The sequence below is a fragment of the Choloepus didactylus genome, chromosome 3 (assembly GCF_015220235.1).
Source record: "Choloepus didactylus isolate mChoDid1 chromosome 3, mChoDid1.pri, whole genome shotgun sequence".
NCBI classification, from domain to species: Eukaryota; Metazoa; Chordata; class Mammalia; order Pilosa; family Megalonychidae; genus Choloepus; species Choloepus didactylus.
Window position 1 is genome coordinate 200311802 of NC_051309.1, and position 20841 is coordinate 200332642.

A 20841-nucleotide genomic window follows, 5' to 3' on the forward strand; every position below is an offset into this window, starting at 1 on the left:
TGCTAAACTTTCTTACCAACGCGATCACTTACCGGCAGCAATTTTCTGTTTTCATGTAAGTTATTCTAATTTAGTCTAGAGAAACTTAAATTATTGCAAAATAGTGGACTGGAGGTAATGTCTTTTGACTCATCCTGGTAATTTCTGTTTACAGGTGGCAAAGCTTGATCTGTGCCTAGAAGTGGAAGACAGAGAAAGGCAACCTGGGGCATTCCAGGTGAGAGTAATATTTACCAAAGGGCTCTTGGCTTGAGCCAGGAGCAAGGCATAGTTATTATCATTTAGCTGGTGAGAAGGCTGAGCAATGAGAAATAAAATGTATAAGTGATTTAGGGCCAGATGATGAAGGGAAATTTCCACTCCAAAGGAAAAACTATAAAGCGTGAATTGAGTGATGTTGTGAATCATTAATGAATGCCCCTATGAAAAGTTATTAAAGTGATTTAAAGGAGGATTAGTCTGACAGTCATTGTGGTTGTGTAGGAGATCCTGGGGGTGGGTGGGTAGATGGGAAAAGTTGGAAAAGAACAGTACATTGCCGTGTGTTTCTTATCCCTTATACTAGGCTTTGGGGAATTGAAATATGAGTTATTTGTGTTCAAGCATAGACAGGCGAAGTGACTGAAATGGAAAAAAAAAGACAACTTGGTCAATTTTTTACTTTCTTCTTATTCACGTAGAAAGTAAACTTGTAAAATGATTTTTACTACAAATTAATTTTAGTCATATACTTTGCTATGAAAACTTTACCAGTAGTTGGAGAAATAGTATCAAAGCATTCCAAGAAGCCAGTAAGTGGATAACATTAGGAAACCATTGCCAAATACCGGAACATAATAAATACTCGGACAGAACAAATAACACCAGAAAAGACAAAATAGTAATGAATCTAATTTCAGGGCAGAGGGAGAAGTTGTAATTGGAAATAAGAATTACCAGTGATGACATAAGATGAAAGAAGCCAGGAGAAGTGGGCAGGGGAGAACCTGGCAGGGCAGGCTTCGGATTTCCCTAGAAGCCAGTGATCATGAAGAACATGCTCCCCTAGTCCTGTTGCCTGCTGACAGGCCATCAAATGGCATAGCTGGGCAAGTCTGGGCATAAACCCAGGGATAAGGGATATGATAGTGTAAAACCAGAATGTCAGATGCTTTCCTGCTCTCATTTCCTCTTTTTTTAATCATACAGCTGTCCCTGCTCAAATAGTTCAAGCCCCAGTTGTCTTCTAACCCTCACCCCAGTTGTTAAATTTTTGAAGCTGTGTAGCAGAACATAGGGACACAAAAATCTACCGAACATCCTCTGTTGGAGCTTGTGGTTTCCCCATTCGAGTGATTCTTAAATGGGTTTTCCATTGTGACTCCATAATTTTTGTGAATGACACATTCCCATGATCATGCCAAGATTTTGACAAAGTCCTGATAATGGTTTCAGTGCTGTGTGACCATCTGTGAGGATATTCCTAGTTAGTCATTGGTGAGATAGCAGTTATAATTCAAATCTGATGGCATTCTCTGTTTATTTTCTTCATTAAGTTATCAGTGGACTTTACTAAAAGTTAATACACATCACAGAGGAAAGTGAACTTCTCTGTAACCAGAATACTCAGAATCTATCTAGCAGTAAGGAGCTATATCACTTTGTGTTGAAAAATTAAAGCAGTTTAAAAAAAAATTGCTTCATCTCCTCAATCCTATGAATTATATTCCTTTTCCAGGTATATCTGTTATGAAATTTATATTTATACATTTGGAATTACGTTTTTTTTTCTTGGTTTATAATTTTCATGTGGATTAGGTGTGACTCTGAGAGGGTAATCATTCTTAGATCTGTTATGGTTAAAATCAAACTTGAAATCTATGGGTAATGTTGGGAAATGAGTCATGTCTCCCACAAAAAGCATTATCAGGACCCAACCCCTGGTCCTTTGAGTGTGAACCCAGTTGGAAATAGGATTATTGAAGATGTTATTAGTTAGGGTGTGCTTAAACTGAACCAAGATGAGCCTTACTTAATCCTAAATGGCTGAAGTCTTTATAAGCAAAGGAAATTGGAAATGTGGAAACAGCTTTGGAATTGGGTAATGGGTAGAGGCAGGAAAAATTGTGAGGCAGCTTATAATAAAAGGCAAAAGGAAAGGGATAGGCTGAGAACCGAACTCTTAAACATGAAGAAACCAGCAATTGATGATTTTTTAAATTCTCAGCCTAACCAGATAATGTGGTCTGAGAATAGGGCCAGGAAGCAGCTCTCTCAGGGACCAACCTGAGCTTTCAGGAAGTGTGCCAGTTTAGATATATTATGTTCCTCCAAAAGCCATAATCTTTAATGCAGTCTTGTGGGGGCCGAGAGAGTGGGCCTCCCTACATGTGTGAAAACGGCAGGTCCACCCCTGCATTTGGAGATGGTGGGCCTTGCATGCCGTTGTTCAGGGAGGGTGCTGCCACCCCAATATTCAGAGATGGTGGAGCGTATGCCATTCAGATGCTCAGACAGTGCGGGGCCTTCACCCCAGTGTTCAGGGAGAGCATGGCCACTGCACTAGTGCTTGGAAGGGGTGGGACTGCCACTCCATCAGGCCCAGAGGACGAAACATCAATCCATAGATGACTCTCAGACCTTGAAATCTAAAGGAGTTTGCTCTGCTGGGCTTCACACTTGTTTAGGAGTCATGAACCTTGTTTTCCTTCCAATTCCTTCCTTCTGCAATGGGAATGCTTATCCTCTGCCTGTTCCACCCTTGTATATTAGGGCAGATGACCTGATTTCTGGGTTTCACAGAGTCACAGGCAGGAATTATGCCCAGGATGGACCACACCCTTACTGATTTTTTTTTCCCCAGTTCTCGATAGATTTAATGCAATGCTTTTCAAAATCTTGATTCTGTACATTATGTGGAAAATCAAATAAACTAAAATAATCAAAAAATTTTGAAAATGGGAAACAGAATTGGAGGACTCCCACTATCTCATGCTAAGATTTCCTGTAAAGCTATAGTTATCAAGATAGCATACATGAAAGCACTTAGTTGAGGAGGTAGACATCCCGGGAAGATGGCAAGGTAGGGAGCTCCAGGACTCATTCCTCCTCCAAAACAGCTAGTGGACAGGCAGGAATGGTGTGAAACAAACGTTCTGGGGCTCAGGAGGCCACAGGAGCACTCTACAGCATCCAGGGAACAGCAGGAGGAGGTGGCTCAGAAACCGTGGTAAAGAACTGAGTAACTCACTCCATCGTAGCTGCCAGTGCCCATACGCCACTCTCAAAACGAGCCACCTCAGAGTCTAGTCCCTGGCTGGGTGCTGTGGACAGAGAGGTACAGGTAAGTCCTCTTCCTGAAGAACAGGATGGGGGGCACAGCTGAGCAGTGATCGTGTCTTTTTTTTTTAATCATTATTTTATTACTCATCTGCCCATCCATGGGGTAAAGGAAGTGTCAGTCACAGGGTTTTCATAATCAAATGATCACCTCATAAAAGCTATATAGTTATACAGTTGTCATCAAGAATAAAGTTTACTGTGTTGCAGTTCAACAGATTCAGGTATTTCCTTCTAGCTATTCTAATACACTAGAAACTAAAAAGGAATATCTATATAATGTGTAAGAATAACCCCCAGAATGACCTCTTGATTCTATCTGAAATCGCTCAGCCACTGAAACTTAATTTTGTTTCATTTCTTTTACCTCTTTTGGTCAAAACAGCATTCTCAATCCCACAATGCCAGGGCCAGTCTCATCCCTGGGAGTTGTGTACCACCTTGCCAGGGAGATTTATACCCCTGGGAGTTATGTCCCATGTAGGGGGGAGGGCAGTGAGTTAATTTTTAGAGTTGGCTGACACAAGGGGGCCACACCTGAGCCATAAAAGAGGTTCTCTGGGAGTGACTCTTAGGCATAATTATAAGTAGGCTTAGCTTCTCCTTTGCAGGAATAAGTGTCGTAAGGACAAGCCCCAAGATCTAGGCTTGGCTTATTAAATTGGGATTCCCTAATGCTTGTGAGAATATCAGGAGTTCCCCAGGTGAGGAAGTTTAATATTTCCACATTTTTTCCCCAGTCCCTCATGGGACTTTGCAAATACTTTTTTATTTTCTGCCCAGAATATTCTGGAGTGCATCAGGGTATCACATTAACCTGTACAGAATAATAAGATCTCATTCCACATTCTAGGTTCGCTGCAACTATGATGTTTAAGTAAGCTGACTGTACATACTGAAAGTCAAAACTCAGGAATAGATGTGACTGCTGTAAGAGCTTATAATCTATGAACCTTTACAATAAGACTTGTTGAATACTTGGCACTCCTGCTGATTTTCATGACACTTTATACTTAGCATTGTTCTAAAATGGCTTAAGGCTTTTGGGATGTTGTGATGGAATGAGTGTATTTTGCATGTAGGAAGAACCTGTCTTTTTGGGGTTCTGAGGGTGGGTTGTTAGGGATTGAATCATATCCCTCTCAAAAGGCAGGATCAGGGCCCAACCCCTAGTCCTGTGTGTGTGAACCCATTTGTAAATACAACCCATAAAGATAGCAGTTTCTGTGTGCTCAAGCTGAACAAGAGTGGGCCTTTATCCTATTTAACAGAAGTCCTATGTATTAGTTAGGGTTCTCTAGGGAAGCAGAACCAATAGGAGATATCTATAAATAAGATATTTTATAAAAGTTTCTCACGCAACTGTGGGGATGCACAAGTCAAAATTCCATAGAACAGGCAGTGAGCTGGCAACTCCAGTGAAGGTCTTCGATGAACTCCCTAGGAGAGGGTGGCTAGCTGAAGAAGAAATGAAAGTCCTCTCTCTTCTCTCTTAAAAGTCTTCAACTGATTGGGTTAAATCCAGCTGATTGAATTCTCTTATTGCGGAAGACACACCCTTCATTGATGTAATCAGCCACTGATGCAGTCAGTTGACTGATGATTTAATAAACCAGCCTTCTGGTTTATCAACTAGCCAGAAATGACCATGCAGTAATGGTTAGGTCAGAGCTTGCTTGACCAGACACCTGGGTACCATCACCTGGCCAACTTGACACATGAACCTAACCATCACATCCTAATATGCAAAAGAAATTGACAGAGAAGCCATGGGGAGCAGACAGAAGCTGGAAGTCATTGGAACTTGGAAGAGAAAGGAGAAGATGCTGCCATGTACATTACTGTATGACGGAAAAGCCAAGGGCCACGGATTGCCATCAGCCAGTCCCAGAATGTCACAGTCTTTGGGGAGAAAACATGGCCTTGCTGTTGCCTCAATTTTGAATTTCTCCTCCCTCAAACTGTGAGCCAATAAATTCCCATTGTTTAAGCCGACTCATGTAACTGGTATTTGTTTTAGTATCCAGGAAACTAAAACAGATACTATGCCTTTTTAAAATGACAACAACAACGCTTGTCATGTTGTTCCTACACTCTTTGAATCTTTTAGGGTAATTCTATTTTTCCTTCCAGGAACTATATCCTTTATGGTGAGTTTGGTGTTGTCTCAAAGTTTTGTACCAAAACTCAAGACAATATTTATTAACTTGATAAGCATTAAGTACTGGAAGAGGATTGCCTGAGATAAATAGGAATTTACCCTCAAATGCTTTAGTATTGATTCACTTAAAAAAACCTAATGTATTTCTTTCCACATAGGTGCTATTAATAAAGAGGGAAGTTTTATCAGTTATCTATTTCTGCAGAAAAACCATCTCAAAACTTAATGGCTTAAAAACAGCTTAGCAGTTCTGCAGGTCTCACCAGGACTCACTGGCTCCTCATGTGGTTGCATTCAGATAATAGCTAGATGACTAAAGTCACATATCTCACGGTTGGTGCTGGCTGTTAGCTGGGGTGCCTCTGTTCCTTCATCCTCTCTGAGGCTAGAATTGTAGTATGACAATCTCTGGTATCAGGATCACAAAATCTGATGTGTAGGGACTTACTAAATGTCTGCTTGGTTCACTTGTTAGTGTCCCATTGGCCAAAGCAAGTTACATGGCTAAGCCCAGACAATATGGGAGTAGGCAGTTTAAGGGTTAAACTGCATCTCCTAATGGGAGAAATGACAAGGAATTTATGGCCTTAAAGTTTTTTTTTTTCTTTATTAGAAAAGTTGTGAGTTTACAGAACAATCATCCATAAAATACAGGATTCTCATATACCACCCACCACCAACACCTTGCATCTGTGTGGAATGTTTGTTACAATTGATGATAGCATATTTTTATAATTGTATTATTGATTAAAGTCCATGGTTTAACTTAGGGTATGTGTAATGTAGTTCCATGGATTTTTCTTAAAACTTTTATTCTGTTACCTTATATATAACCTGACATTTCCCCTTTTAATCATATTTAGATATATATTCCAGTGCTATTATTTGTGTTTATAATGTTGTGCTAACATCACCACCATCCATTACCAAAACATTTCATCATTATGAGTAGGAACCCTGTATATTTTAAGCCTTAACTTCCGATTCCCTATGCCTGTGCCATCCCCTGGTAATCTATATTGTAGCTCCTGAGTCTGTGAGTTTGCTTTTTCCAATTGTTTTCAAACCAGAGAGATCATACAATATTTGTTCTTTTATTTCTGGCTTATTTCACTCAACATGATGTCTTCAAGATTCATCCATGTTGTTTCATGTATCAGGACTTCATTCCTTTTTATGGCTGAATAATATTCCATAGTATCTGTATAGCTTATTTTATTATCTGTTCATTGGTTGATGGACCCTTGGATTATTACTTCCATCTTTTGGCAATTGTGAATAATTCCACTATGAACATCAGTATGCAAACATCTGTTTGAGTCCCTGCGTTTAATTCTTTGCAGGTATATACCTGCACAGTGGCTGGACCATTTTACACTGCCACCAACAAAATGAGTGTTCCTGTTTCTCTGTATCCTCTCCAAAACTTATTTTCCTTTTTTTTAATAGAAGCCATTCTAGTGAGTGTGAAATGGTATTTCGTTGTGGTTTTGATTTGCATTTCATTGATGGCTAATGATGTTGAGCATCTTTTCATGTGCTTTCTGGCCATTTGTATATCTTCTTTGGAGAGATGTCTGTTCAAGTCTTTTGCCCATTTTTGATTGGGTCGTTTGTCTTTTAAGTTGAAGGATATCTTTGTATATTCTGGATATTAAACCCTTATCAGATATGTGGTTTCCAGATATTTTTTCCCATTGTGTAGGTTGTCATTTTATTTCATGATAAGGTCCGTTGAGGCACAAAACTTAAATTTTGATAAGGTCCCATTTATACACTTTTCTTTTGTTGCTTCTGCTTTGGGTGTAAAGTCTAAGAAACTACTGCCTAACACAAGGTCTTGAAGCTGCTTCCCTACATTTTGTTCTAGTTTGATAGTTCTAGTTCATGTAAAAACTTTCTTATATTTGTACAATAACCACAGTCATTGTTCCTCTCTAGGTTTCACTGTTATAATTCCCAAGTTTTATCCTCTAGCTTTCTTTCTGGTGGCATACACGAGCCTAGGCTTCCTCTTTCAAGCATACTTACTCAGTGTTGTTAATTACACTTACAGTATTGTGTTATCCATTTCTGAACATTTACAATCAAACTTATTAAACATTCTGTACTCCTTAAACATCATTTGCCCAATCTCTACCTCTGTCTATCTCCTGATAACCTATGCTCTTGAATTTAACTCTGAGATTGCTCATTATAATTAGTTTAATGTTAGTGAGGCCATTCAATATTTGTGCTTTTGTTTTTTGCTTATTTTGCTCAACATAATGTCCCCAAGGTTCATCCACATTGTTGCATGCATCATGACTTCATTCTGTCTTACAGCTGCATAATATTCCATCGTGTGTGTGTGTGTGTGTGTGTGTGTGTACCACAGTTTGTTTATCTACTGGATAGTCCTAATTACCCTAACTAGAACTTTCAACACAATGTCAAATAACAGTGGTGACAGTGGGCATTCTTATTTGGTTCCAGATCTTAGAGGGAAAGCTTTCAGTCTTTTACCATTGAATAATGATGTTAGCTGTGGGTTTTTCATATATGCCCTTTATAATGTTGACAGAGTTTCTGTCTATACCTATCTTTTGAAGTGTTTTTATCAAGGAAGGATGCTGGATTTTGTCAAATGCCTTTTCTGCATCAACCAAGATGACGTGTTTTTTTCCCTTTGATTTATGTATTAATGTGTTGTATTACATTACTTGATTTTCTTGTGTTGAACCACCCTTGCATACCTGTGGTAAAACACACTTGGTTATGGTATTTAATTCTTTTAATGTGCTGTTGGTTGCAATTGCCAGGTATTTTATTGAGGATTTTTGCATCTGTTCATTAGAGAGATTGGTCTGTAATGTTTTCTTGTAGTATCTTTGTCTGGCTTTGGTATTAAGGTGATGTTGGCTTCATAGAATAAGTTAGGTAGCTTTCCCTCCTCTTCAATTTTTTGAAAGAATTTGAGCAGAATTGGTATTAATTCTTCTTGGAATGCTTGGTAGAATTCACTTGTGAAGCCATCTGCTCCTGGGCTTTCCTTTTTTTCTTTACTTGTGATTGGTTTGTTGAGATCTTCTGCTTCTAGAGTCAGTGTAGGTTGTTCATGTATTTCTAGGAAGTTGTCTGTTTCCTCTAAGTTGTCTAGTTTGTTGGCATACAGTTATAGCATCTTATGATCTCTTTTATTTCTGTGGGGTCAGTAGTAATGCCCCGCCCCCTTCCATTTCTGATTTTATTTATTTGCATCCTCACTTTTTTTCTTTCTCAGTCTAGCTAAAGTCCGTCAATTTTACTGATTTTCTCAAAGAACCATCTTCTGGTTTTGTTGATTCTATTTGTTGTTGTTGTTCTCAATTTCATATATTTCTGCTCTAATCTTTGTTATTTCTTTCTGTTTCCTTTGGGGTTCATTTGCTGTTCTTTTTCTAGTTCTTCCAGGTATGCAGTTAAGTCTTCAATTTTAGCTCTTTTTTCTTTTTTAATATAGGTGTTTGGTGCAATAAATTTCCTTCTCATCACTGCCTTTGCTGCATCCCATATGTTTTGATATGCTGTGTTCTCATTATCATTTGCCTTGAGATACTTACTGATTTCTCTTGTAATTTCTTCACTGACCTGTCTGCCTCCCAAGAGGTTACTGTGCCTCTCAGTCAACCCTGCTTCCACTCCTGCCTGGGATAGGACTGAAGTGGAGACTGCCAGCTGGTTACAAAATGTAGCTGGTCTCAGAGCTGGAGACTAGCATCCCGAGTTCACCAATCAAGAGCGGGGTCGGTGCCCTGTCTCCCCCTTTTCTTGGGGCAGAGCCGTCCTTTAGCAAACTGAGCTCTACAACCCTGAGAAGCCTCTGTGTCCTGCTTCCTCCCCTGCTGGGAGTGAGGTTGGAACAGAACCTGCCAGTTTCTTTCTTTCTTGAGTAAATTTATCTGTGCTCTGAGCTGGTATCCAGCAGTCCATATTTACTAATCAAAGGCCCCAATTGGAGGTTGGCCCAATCCTCCTTCCCTTAATCCTAGGAAAGAGGGTTTCTATTTCCAGCCAGGGAGTGACTCCCGAGTTACCCTGCCGTGCCAGTGGGGGATGGGCACCAGCGTCCACAGCATAGATTTACTTATGGCTCTTCACTGCAATTTATCAGTAACTTTCTTCTACTCACTCCTGGCTGGTTTACAATGTGCTTCTGGTTTCCGGAGCCCTCAAACAGTTGTGTCAGACAATTACTGTCTATTTACTAGCTGCCCTGGAGGACGGACTAAATTCTAGAACTCCCTACGCCACCATCTTGGGTTGATCTCCCATAGCATCCTCTTATAGTCCTTTTCTTTCAGCAGGGTCAGTAGTAATTTTCCCCTTTTCATTTCTGATTTTAGTTATTAGTATCCTCTCTTTTTTCTTTGTCAGTTTGGCTAATAGTTTGTCAATTTTATTTATCGTATCTAAGAACCAGCATTTGGTTTTGTTGATTCTCTATTGTGTGTTTGTTTGTTTGTTTGTTTTCTATTTCATTTAATTCCATTCTAATCTTTGTTATTTCCTTCCTTCTGCTCGCTTTGGGTTTAGTTTGCTCTTATTTTTCTAGTTCTCCCAGATTTGAGAGTAGGACTCTAATTTGAAGTCTTCTTTTTAAACGTAGTCATTTAGAGCTATAAATTTCCTTCCCAGCACTGCCTTCACTTCATCCCATAAGTTTTGGTATCCTGTATTTTCATTTTAATTCACCTCAGGATATTTCCTGATTTTGCTTCTGATTTCCTCTTTAACCCATCGGTTGTCTAAAAGTATGTTGTTTAATATCCACAAATTTGTGAATTTATCATTTCTCCCTCTGTTTTTGATTTCTAGCTTCATTCCTTTATGGTCAGAGAAGATACATTGTATGATTTCAATATTTTTAAATTTTTTTAATTTATTGAGACTTGTTTTGTGACCCAACATATGGTCTATCCTGGAGAATGATTGATGTGCCCTCAAGAGAAATGTTTATTCTGTTTTTGTTGGGTGAAGTGTTCTAGATATGTCATTAGGTCTAGTTGGTTTAGAATATCATTCAAATCTTGTATTTCCTCACTGGTCTTCTGACTAGATGTTCTATCCATTCTTGAGAGTGCTATATTAAAGTCTCCTGCTATTAATGTCAGTTTCTCCTTTCACATCTTTCAGTATTTGCTTCATATATTTTGTGGCTCTGCTGTTAGGTGCATATATATTTGTAACTGTTACATTGCCCTGTTGAATTTTTTTCTTTATCAATATGTAATGACCATCTTTGTCCCTCACAAATGTTTTTGACTTGAAGTCTATTCTATCCGATGTTAATATAGCCACCCCAGCTCTCTTTTGGTTACTACTTGAATGGTTTATTTTTTTTCAATCCTTTCACCCTCAACCTACTTGCATCTTTGAATTCAAGGTGAGTCTCTGGCAGACAGCATATGTTAAAGCCATGTTTTTTAATCTGTCCACCAATCTCTGCCTTTTGACTGGAGAATTTAATACATTTACATTGAAAGTAACTACTACTAATACAGGACTTTCTTCTGCCATTTTGCTTTTTAGCCTTTGTAAGTCATAACTTTTTTTGTCACTCACTTCCATTAATGCTCATTTTTATATTTATTTTATTTTTCATGTTGTACCATGTTGAGTGTCTTTTCATTTCTATCTGGATGTGTTTTTCATCTCTTTTCCTTGAAGTTATCATGGGGTTAAAATTTAACATCCTGGATATGTAGCAGTTATATTTGGTTTGAAACCAACTTCAATAGCATGCACATATCCTTTTCCCGTATCCCTCTTTAAAGGCCCAGGGCCCTGTCCCCTCCTCCCATTACTGAGAAACACACAGCCATCTACATGACCAGGCAACAGGCCCCACCCCCGGGAGGTAGGAAGCATTAAAACTTCTCTCCCCTAATCGCTGTTAGTAACCAAACCTCGCGAGATCCCATTGTAACCAGACGTCACGAGACCTTGCAGTAATGAAATCTTGTGAGAGACTCAGTTGTCACAAATCTTTACAAAGGACGCCCCTTGGCACTGCTCTCTGTCTCTGTGTGGAAGGCCAGCTTCACTGTTCCTGAACTGCCGCAATTGGGAAAATTTGTCTTCTGTGTGTAAGTCTCTAATTAAACTCATGGGTAACTGTGCCAGGTGTGTTCTTTGGTTTGAGGGCTAATCTGGGTTGGAATACCCTCTCTCTCCCCACCTTTTGTTTTTGTACAGTTACCAGTTATATGTTGGTACATTATATGACCAAAAACATAGGTTAATCATTACTTTTTAAGCAGTTGCATTTTAGCCCCTGTAGAAAGAAGTGGAGTTACATACCAAACAATATACTACAATAATTCCAGCATTTAGAATTACCCAAATGGTTACTTTTATCGCAGGTCTTTATTTCTTTATGCTGTTTTGAACCACTATCTTTCAGTCTGAAGAATTCCTGTTAGCATTGCTTGTAGGGCAGGTCTAGTGGTTGTGAATGCCCTTAGCTTTTGTTTACCTGAGAATGTCTTAATCTCTCCCTCATTTTTGAAAGAAAGTCTCACTGTATATAAAATTTCTTGGCTGTCCTTTGTTTTCTTTCAGTACTTAAGTATTTCAGCCCACTGCTGTCTCGTCTCCATGGTTTCTGATGAGAATTTGGCACTCAGTATAATGGGGGCTCCCTTGTATGTAACATGTTACTTTTCTCTTGCAACTTTTGGAACTCTTTCCTTATCCTTTACATAGATGCATGTATAGATAGTGTGATCAATGTATGGCAGGGTTTATTTTTCTTCTTGTTTATCCTGTTTGGTGTTTTCTGACCTTTTTGGGTGTGCATAGTCAATGTCTTTTGCTAAGTTTGGGAAGTTGTCTGTCATTATTTCTTTGACTATTTCTTCTGCGCCTTTCTCTCTTTCTTCTTTTGGAACTTCGATAATTCAATATTGTTGTGCTTGATGGTGTCCCAGAGGTGACTTATGCTATTTTTGCTTTTAATAATTCTTTCTTCTTTCTTCTCCTCAGCTTGAATCATTTCAAGTATCTTGTTTTCAAATTCCCTGATTCTTTCTTCTGCCAACTCCAATCTGCTACTGAAACTCACTTGGGAATTTTTCATTTCAGTTATTGTGATCTTTAACTCCCATTGTTCTGTCTTTTTATTAGGACTCATATTGCTGATTCCTTGTTTTCCTGAAATCCTTTAGTTCTTTTTCTGTATTTTCCTTCCTCTCCTTGAACATTTTTAAGATCATTATTTAAAAGGCTTTTTTCAGTATTTCCATATTCTTTGCTTCTTTGATGAAGTTTTCTGGATTTTTTCATCTTCCTTTGGGTGGGCCATCATTTCCTGTCTCGTTGTTTGTCTTGTACTCTTGTGTTGCACACTATACATTGTAATATTTTTAAATGTTAACCCTGGCATTTATTCCCTGGGATGCCTGTTTCTTGTTTTATAAGCAACTGGTGATAAGACAGAGACTTTCTTGTGCTTCAGCCCTCCTATCAGGGAGGTCTGCCCAAAGAGAATGTAGTATATGTTTCTCTTCCCTGTCTTTCTGAGCCTCTGTCTTGTCCTGGGCTTTTACTTGTTAGGTGTTTTGGAGTTCCCCTGTTTATAGAAATTTGGTTGTCCCCTCTGTTTTTCAAGAGACAGACCTCCCTCTCCTGGGTGTTTGAAGCCAGTGAGCCTGTCTGTCCATGGGCCTGACTGTCTGCCTCTGGAGTTTTTACACTCCTTATGTTGTCTTAAGCTCTTTTTGCCTGGAGAGGAAATTCTGGGAAAGGGGTATGCCAGAGAGGTCTTTCCCAAGTCAGTCTTTCCCCATCAGTCTTTCCCAGCCAAAACAGGACCAGGAACCCACAAAGTGGGCACAGACTGGCTCCAAAGTGCCCCTAGAAGGGCATCAGGAAGGACACCAAGAGCTTCTCCAACAGCTTCCTAAAGCTGAGCTTCCTGGACTGCCCAGCAAATGTACCCCTGAGGAAGCACAGTGTCTTTGTCTCCACCCCCGCCACTGCAGCCCCCCGTCCAGGGAGGGTCAAAACAATGACTGCTGTCACCTTTGTCCAGGCAAGTTGAAACATTGGCTGCTGCTGCTGCCTTTGTCTGGGGTGGGTTGAAACAATAGAGCCGGGCCCCCAGTGATCCTAATTTGCTAGTCAAAAGCTGTGATCATTGTTGGCTGTGCCCACCCCTGGTCCTGGGGAAGAGGATTTTTATGTCCCTTTCTGTCATGAGCAGGCTAGCCAGGGGCTGGATCCCATGGCGGCCTGCTGTGAGATTGTGGGGTGGGCAGCAGTAGTCACCTCTTAGGGAGAGAAATTTACTGTTCTTTACCAGAATTTTTCAGCCTCTTCCTCCTGCTCTTCCCTGAATGCTTTACAGTGTTCTTATGGCCTCCAGAATTTCAAAATAGTTGTTTCAGACAGTTCCTGCCTGTTTAATAGTCGTTTTGGTGGAAGGACTGAGTCCTGGAGCTCCCTGCTTTACTGTCTTCCCACCAATGCCCTGAGAGCATTCTCGTATGCATTGTTAATCTACAGTGGAAGCTTTCTCCCTTCTAAAAACCTATTCTTTTTCCTTTCTAAGTAAACTATAATCTCATTTAGGAAAGTATTGCCTGGCTCCCTTCACCTTGACATAGCTTACATGGAAGCACATGGAAATAAAAATCATCCATTATCACGGACATCCAAAATCAAAACCAGCCAATATTGTAATTTCCTTTCATATGCTTAGTTATCCTCCCAAATAAAAGCTGTGTTGGGAGAGAAGAGGGGACAATGAATAAAAGCAGCAGGGGAACTAAGAGCTGCAGATGGGTGCCTGAAAACAAACTCTGCACTAAGAAAATGGTTATAAGAAACATCATGATATAGAAAACACCTATAGTTATATGAGGCTTTGGAATTTACAAAGCATTTTCTTATGTCTTATCACATTTATCTTCACAATAACTACATGAAGTATTTAAGATATTAATCTTCCCCTTTGCAGTTGATTAAACGAAGATTCAAGGAGCTTATTAACCTGTCCAAGTCATAGCACTATTAGATGGAAACGCCAGGATCTTAGAATTTCTAATAACCAGCCCTGCTCTCTTTCCTCAGTAAAACTTCATGAAAGAATAAAATACAAAGCAAACAAGGAAATAAGCTTTGAGTTTTGAAATTTTGCTAAACAAAATATATTCTAAACAAAGAAATTTATGCCCCTTTTGTTTTTGTTTTAATAGTAATTGAAAGAAAATTTATATGGGATAGAATTTATTCTTCCCATAGTTCTGAGCCAATGAAAAGAAAATGGGAAGCAAAACTGAAGCAAATTGAAGAGCGAGCATCTTATTATGAGAGGAAACCTTTGTCCTCCGTTTATCGACCAAGGTTGTCCAAACCAGAGGAACCACCCTCCATTTGGAAACTATTTCATCGACAAACACAAGCTTTTAATTTTGTTAAAAGCTGTAAAGAGGTAATTGCCTCATCACAATCTTTTTCTTTTTAATTTTTATTTAATTTTTTTAATTCAGCACAATCCTTTTTGTAGTTACTATAATTTAAGATTTCTGAAGTCTATTGTCTTCAATATGTACTGTATCATGAGAATTTCATTGTAGTCTTAGTATCACATAATTTAGGGAAAAATTTCCCTATGAATCATTAATCATTTAATTTATATTAATCATGAAAAGAATGACTTACCTAGTACCAATTATTTTTAAAAATTTTTAATGACATTTAAGTGAAGCCATGGAATGAAAAATAATAGAATGGCTAAAGTGTAAGAGTAAAACTAAAATAATACCCACAGAAATGTGAAGAAATGAATGAGTGGAGTATGAGATTTTTAGGGACAAAATAGAATTGAATTTAAGTGATAGGAAACAAAATGTCTCAAATATTACTAGAATTTAATAATATTTAAATTATTAGAATTACCTTAGAACTTAAATTTAAATCATAGTGCCAAAGCAGACATGTATTTTTTTCTTTCTACTATTTCCTTTTGTGGTTTGGAATAGTAGACTTGATTTATCATCATAAGTGCCAATGCACTAGGCAAGTTGGAGAAAGAATTGCTTGCTAAATGCCAGCCTCACAAAGGTCATGCTGCTAAATAAAATTAATAAATTAAATGGTAGATACATATTGTACATCCTTTGTTGGGTCCGATGGGAAATATAAAGAAGTATAATGGAAAGATAAGATGCATATATGAAATCGAACATAAATATATTGTGATTCTGATCATTGATACTGTATATAAAAGATATAAGTGCTATGGAAACTCCCTCTTTCCCTAGTATAGAGAAGCTCAATCAAATCTCATCAGAATAGTTTGGAAAATATAAGAAAAAACTTTCCTACTCATTTTGTGTAACTGATTCAGGTATCAGAAATTAAAATATTGACTGAAAGCTGCTTCATTTTAACTTGGGTTTAAAGAAGGATCGAGGAATATGATTGCTTGACTTGCCAATTACTAGTTTATAAAGATTTTTTGTAGAACCAGGCAACTGAGTCCTCCTATGGTTTCCATATGAAAAGGGAAATTTGGTTCCTTTATAGGCTCAATAGCTACTCTTAAGTGGAAACAAAAAGAATTTGTGTGCATATTCCTTTATTAAAAGAAACTTACAGCAGCAGACACAATTATATTTAATCAAGTGTGGCAGTAATTAACCTATAAAAAATTGGTTCCCACATATACTTTTTGTATGTACTGGAGAATTTCTTTAATCTTAGCACAAATCATGTATAATGTTTAGGTAGTTTTGAAAAATAAATTTTTAAAATTTAATAAATTAGCAAATAAAACTATAATAGGAAGGCAAATGAGTGAATGAATAAAGAGTTTTTAGCCTTTTTTTTTTAACCTCTTTAAAATCTGGATATTCTAATCATTTCTGCCTTGAACATGTATTACTTTGATGATTAAATATAAATAATTAAATAATTAGGGTTTGATTGGCTTAGATCAAACGATTATTTTTTTTGTTTTTAATAGTACAAATGCTCAAATTTCAGATTTCTAAAATTTGGTGAAATTCTTTATGAACATTTAATAGTTGCAGTTGAATTTTGTGCTTTCTTAATTTTTTGAATATATTTTTTATTTTACAAAGGATGTTCATGTATTTGCTTTGGAATGCAAAGTTGGAGATGGACAGCGTATTTACGTCGTAACAACCTATGCTCAACTTTGGTTTTACTATAAATCCCGGTAGGTAGTTTATGAAAGAAAAACACATTAAGCTAAAGTTACATTTCCTCTGTCTAGTAATTTTTGTGAAATTAATACAGGCTGAATTGTTTTTCATAATTCTTGACCACAGAATTAGTTAATCCTTTAATTTTAAAATTGAGTTCTGGAATTCCCTTGTTATAGCAACTTTGAATTATCTCGCCTGGTGTTAGAAGAAAACCACATATAGTCAAGGTTATGTGGTAATTATGTTCTATAAAGTCTCTGAAAACACTGAACTAGTAATACTGAACCATTGCCTCTAAGGGAAAAACGGTTCGATTTCTCAGAGCCTCAGGTCACAACATTTCCTCAACTGATCAATACATAATCTTTTTTATGGGTGCTTCTGTTTCAAGGCACCTTATATCTTTTGCTTCTTCCTTAAATTTGCATCCAGTGATTCCTTCAGCAGTTCATTTCACTGCCCTTTTACAGATTGCTCCCATTTAACACCATCTAGAAACAGTATCATTGCCATCAGAACATTTTAAAGCAACATTTAAACAAAGCTGAACATAAATTTAAGTAAGTTTAATCAGATTGCATCGGGGCACAGGGAATTGGAGTTCATTAAATAAGATGTTGAATTCATCAACATTGAACTCAGCCAATAGCGCTCTAACTCATGGTGGAACAAAGCTCATCTGACATATCTATTTTCCCCAGAATGCATATCACAGCCTTTTTATACTTAGGAACACTGGACAGTACTTCAGTACTACACATGGGGGCCATTTTAAACAATGAAATTACCATCAAAAAGCATAAGAATGTGAAAAAACTTGCATAAATATACCATGAAATGGACACTTGGTTACAGTGTGAGAGTTGAAGTAAGAAGGCAGAGCATTAGTTGCCTTGTTTGACTTCAACTATGTTTATGCACATCGGGCGACTCAAAATTTTTGCTGCCCTGCACATGTCTATGAATGACTATGAAAGTACTCCAAGTATTGATTTTGGCATTATAAGTAAATTTTAGCAAGTAGGTGAATTCAAAAATACAGAATCTGAAAATGACTATCGACTGAGTATATGTATACATTTATTTATCCCTCCATTACCCAAAGAGAATTCCAAAGATTCTCTTTTGTAAACAAATATTAAACTGTACTCTTCATCACAAATGAATACTTACATTGTTAATTCTCCAATAATAAAGAGCTGCTTAATCTTAACTGAATGATCCGTTCAAGTTATTCGCAGTCTTACATAATAGATGAAAATGGCAAGAAATTAAAACAGATGCCCTATATTGACTTAAAATATTTTTATTATAATGCTGCTTAGCTTCAAATATAAAACTAGGCTTGCTTATATTTATATACATGCAATACCAATTAGAGTTGAATTAAAATAGTGTAACAGATGATGTTTTACCAAAACTAATTTTCACCTTTCAATAGAAATATGGGACTGATTGCTACAGGGCGTGTGTGCACGCTTGTGTGTGTGTGTGCACGTGTGTTTTGTGTTCTTGTACAGCCTGTACCAGATGTTGATGCAATCCCCCCACCACTTTTCCTTGTTGAAATTACTACAGATTCTTTATTTGTAAAGAATGCTATTATCATTTATTTGTTCAGTCAGCATGTATTTTATTAACCTATGTCAAAGACATACCTTGTGATGTGAGCAAGATTGTAACTGCAAACATGAATGTTGAAAGCTCACGGAAGTCAGGTGATTCAAAATATTTTTTTATCCATTTACAAAATATCTTTCCAATGGAAACACAACATTTAAAAATTCTTGGAGAAAATTCATGGAGCCTCAGGAATAAATGATCCTAAAATACCAATTTGAGAAAGACACCATAAACAAATATAGAGATGTTACACACAATCACAGTCATCTGTGAGTAAATAACAGTTGAGGTTGACCATGTTTTCCAGTTAAATAATATTACAGAATGTGACTATTATATTTTATTTGATGAAAACTCTTGATACTATGAGTCATAAAAACTACGGTCAACAGTTCTCTTTATCATGTTTTTGTTATTTTATGTAGTTAAAGCATAGCTAAAACAGTATCTTGGGATATAAGATCTACTTGTATCATTTAAAATATATAAGATATAAACCTAACATTCTTGAATTATACAATTTAGCAAAACTCTGTTGCACTGCTATGAAGTTATTCCTGAAAATGCTGTATGCAAGCTTTATTTTGATTTGGAATTTAACAAACTTGCCAATCCAGGAACTGATGGGAAACAGATGGTTGCATTACTCATTAAGGTAAGTTACAGACTAAAGCTTTTCCCCTTTTATTTATCCATACATCTCTTTATTCTCTCTATTATTCATTAAGTGAATTCCACATATGTAAATATAGGTGCTGTGTTTCTCCTTTTCCTTGCTACTCTTTCTTTTGACTTCTACGACTTTTTTTTCTTAATGTTACTTCTGTGAGTAAACTGCAAAAGGGAAGGAAGGTTCTAGTATATGTCCATATACTTTGTAGTATCACTACATCTGGTAAAAAAAAAAAACTTCTGAGAAAAATGACAGTTGGGGAATTTTCTGTGTTTTTAAATTATGTATTAATTATCTGACTTCCATTACAAATAACTGGCTTTGGTAAAAGGCAGGCAAGGTAATTTTTCCTACAAAAATTGGGTACTAAGATGAACTTCAAGAAAACTTTTGACAAAGATAGTATCAGAATTTTTGAGCTGGCAGGAATTTTGGAAGTGATTTTATCACGTACCTCCATAAATGAGGAAACTAAGGCCTAGAGAGATTAACTCCTATCCAAGGTCCTACAGCCAGTTACTAGGAAAACCTAGTCTAGAAATACAGTTATTGCTGTTTTCAATGAAGAGAAAAGAATTGTTTGGTTTTTTATGTATTTTTGATTCAACACTGTCAACCAGGAAGTTGCTTAACAGAAGGAATGATGTGGGCTTGTATAACCTAAGGTCTCTTACTATGTTTCAAAAATAATTTTAAGATTTATTGCAGTAAATTGTATGAAAATTGTAATGACTATATTTTTGGTTCAAACTAGATATTAACATTCATTGATTAGCTATTTTTTCTTTTGGAAATTAACTGAATTGTAGATTTTTAGGCAACCTGTTTGATAACCTTAAAAAATATCCAAATTAAATTTTTTTGATGTAAAGGATATCTGCTAATTATGTTGACATCTACATGTTTTGATTTTAAATTTATTCAAAGTGTATGTAAATGTTGCTTTAAAATCACAGACTATTAGTTTATCTTTCTCCTGGCTTTGAAGCAGAAGAAATCTACACAAATTAACCCCCCCCCAAAAAAAAACACACACACACACACAAAACACAAAAAGTTGTATTTTTTAAAACAATAGCCGTTGGACCCATAAAAATAGATTTAAATATTTTATTTCATCATACTTGGTAAATTGTGTTTTTTTTAAACTATGTTTTCAATTATTTGTAAACATTGACTTTCTCTGGCATGTAATACATATCTAAAATCTAAGATTGGTTTTATCGTGTAGGCTCAATGCAGCTGACAAGGAATGAAGATTCAGAGTTTTTCAGTGGCACTTTAATATGTTCAATTTTAATATGTTCAACTTTCCTTCTGCTCACATGTTAATAAGTACCACATTGTATTAGAAACTAGAAATATTCTTAATGGAATCAACACTGATGCAAACCCCATTTGTAACATCGATTAATGAGCACTGGTGTGTCTAAGATCATACAGGTCTTTAGAATGTTTTCCTTTTAATTCTTTACACACATTATCCAAGTAAGTCTTGAACAACTAATCTTTGTCATCAGCAAAAGTTGGAAAATGTTATAGAAAGGGGTTCAAAATTATTGAGTATTTTTATTTAATATGGTTACTATGTTGATAGAAAAATTATTAGAATTATTAGGATGTTACTTAATATAATGCATTTATAAGCAATTTTTTGGAATTAATTTCTTTTAGTAATGTACCAAGTTGATAATTAAGTATTTTTTCTTTTGAGTCTTTCTGTGTAAGGAGGCATAAATTGTTGGCTCATCTTAATTTAACAGATGGTTAATAAATAACTGTTGATAATATATAATGTCCCTTGATTCAGCGATTTAACTGACAAATTTTAATAAACCACTGCCAGTTAGAATGAATTCTGGTGCTAATAT

At 36.8% G+C, this 20841-nt stretch overlaps 1 protein-coding gene across 4 annotated transcripts in view; it reads left to right on the plus strand.

Annotated features, from left to right (window-relative positions):
• The window catches only part of PRIMPOL (primase and DNA directed polymerase), a 72643-nt gene that overhangs the window by 1088 nt on the left and 50714 nt on the right, over positions 1–20841 (plus strand). For all 4 annotated transcript variants that reach the window (XR_005216006.1, XM_037831098.1, XM_037831097.1 and 1 more), the window contains exons 2-5: positions 155–217; positions 14698–14933; positions 16588–16685; positions 18823–18952. Coding sequence is in view for 3 of the 4 variants with exons in the window: in XM_037831098.1 (XP_037687026.1) it covers positions 14754–14933; positions 16588–16685; positions 18823–18952 (408 nt within the window). In the remaining variant the exon portion in view is untranslated. The remainder of the gene's footprint in view (positions 1–154; positions 218–14697; positions 14934–16587; positions 16686–18822; positions 18953–20841) is intronic.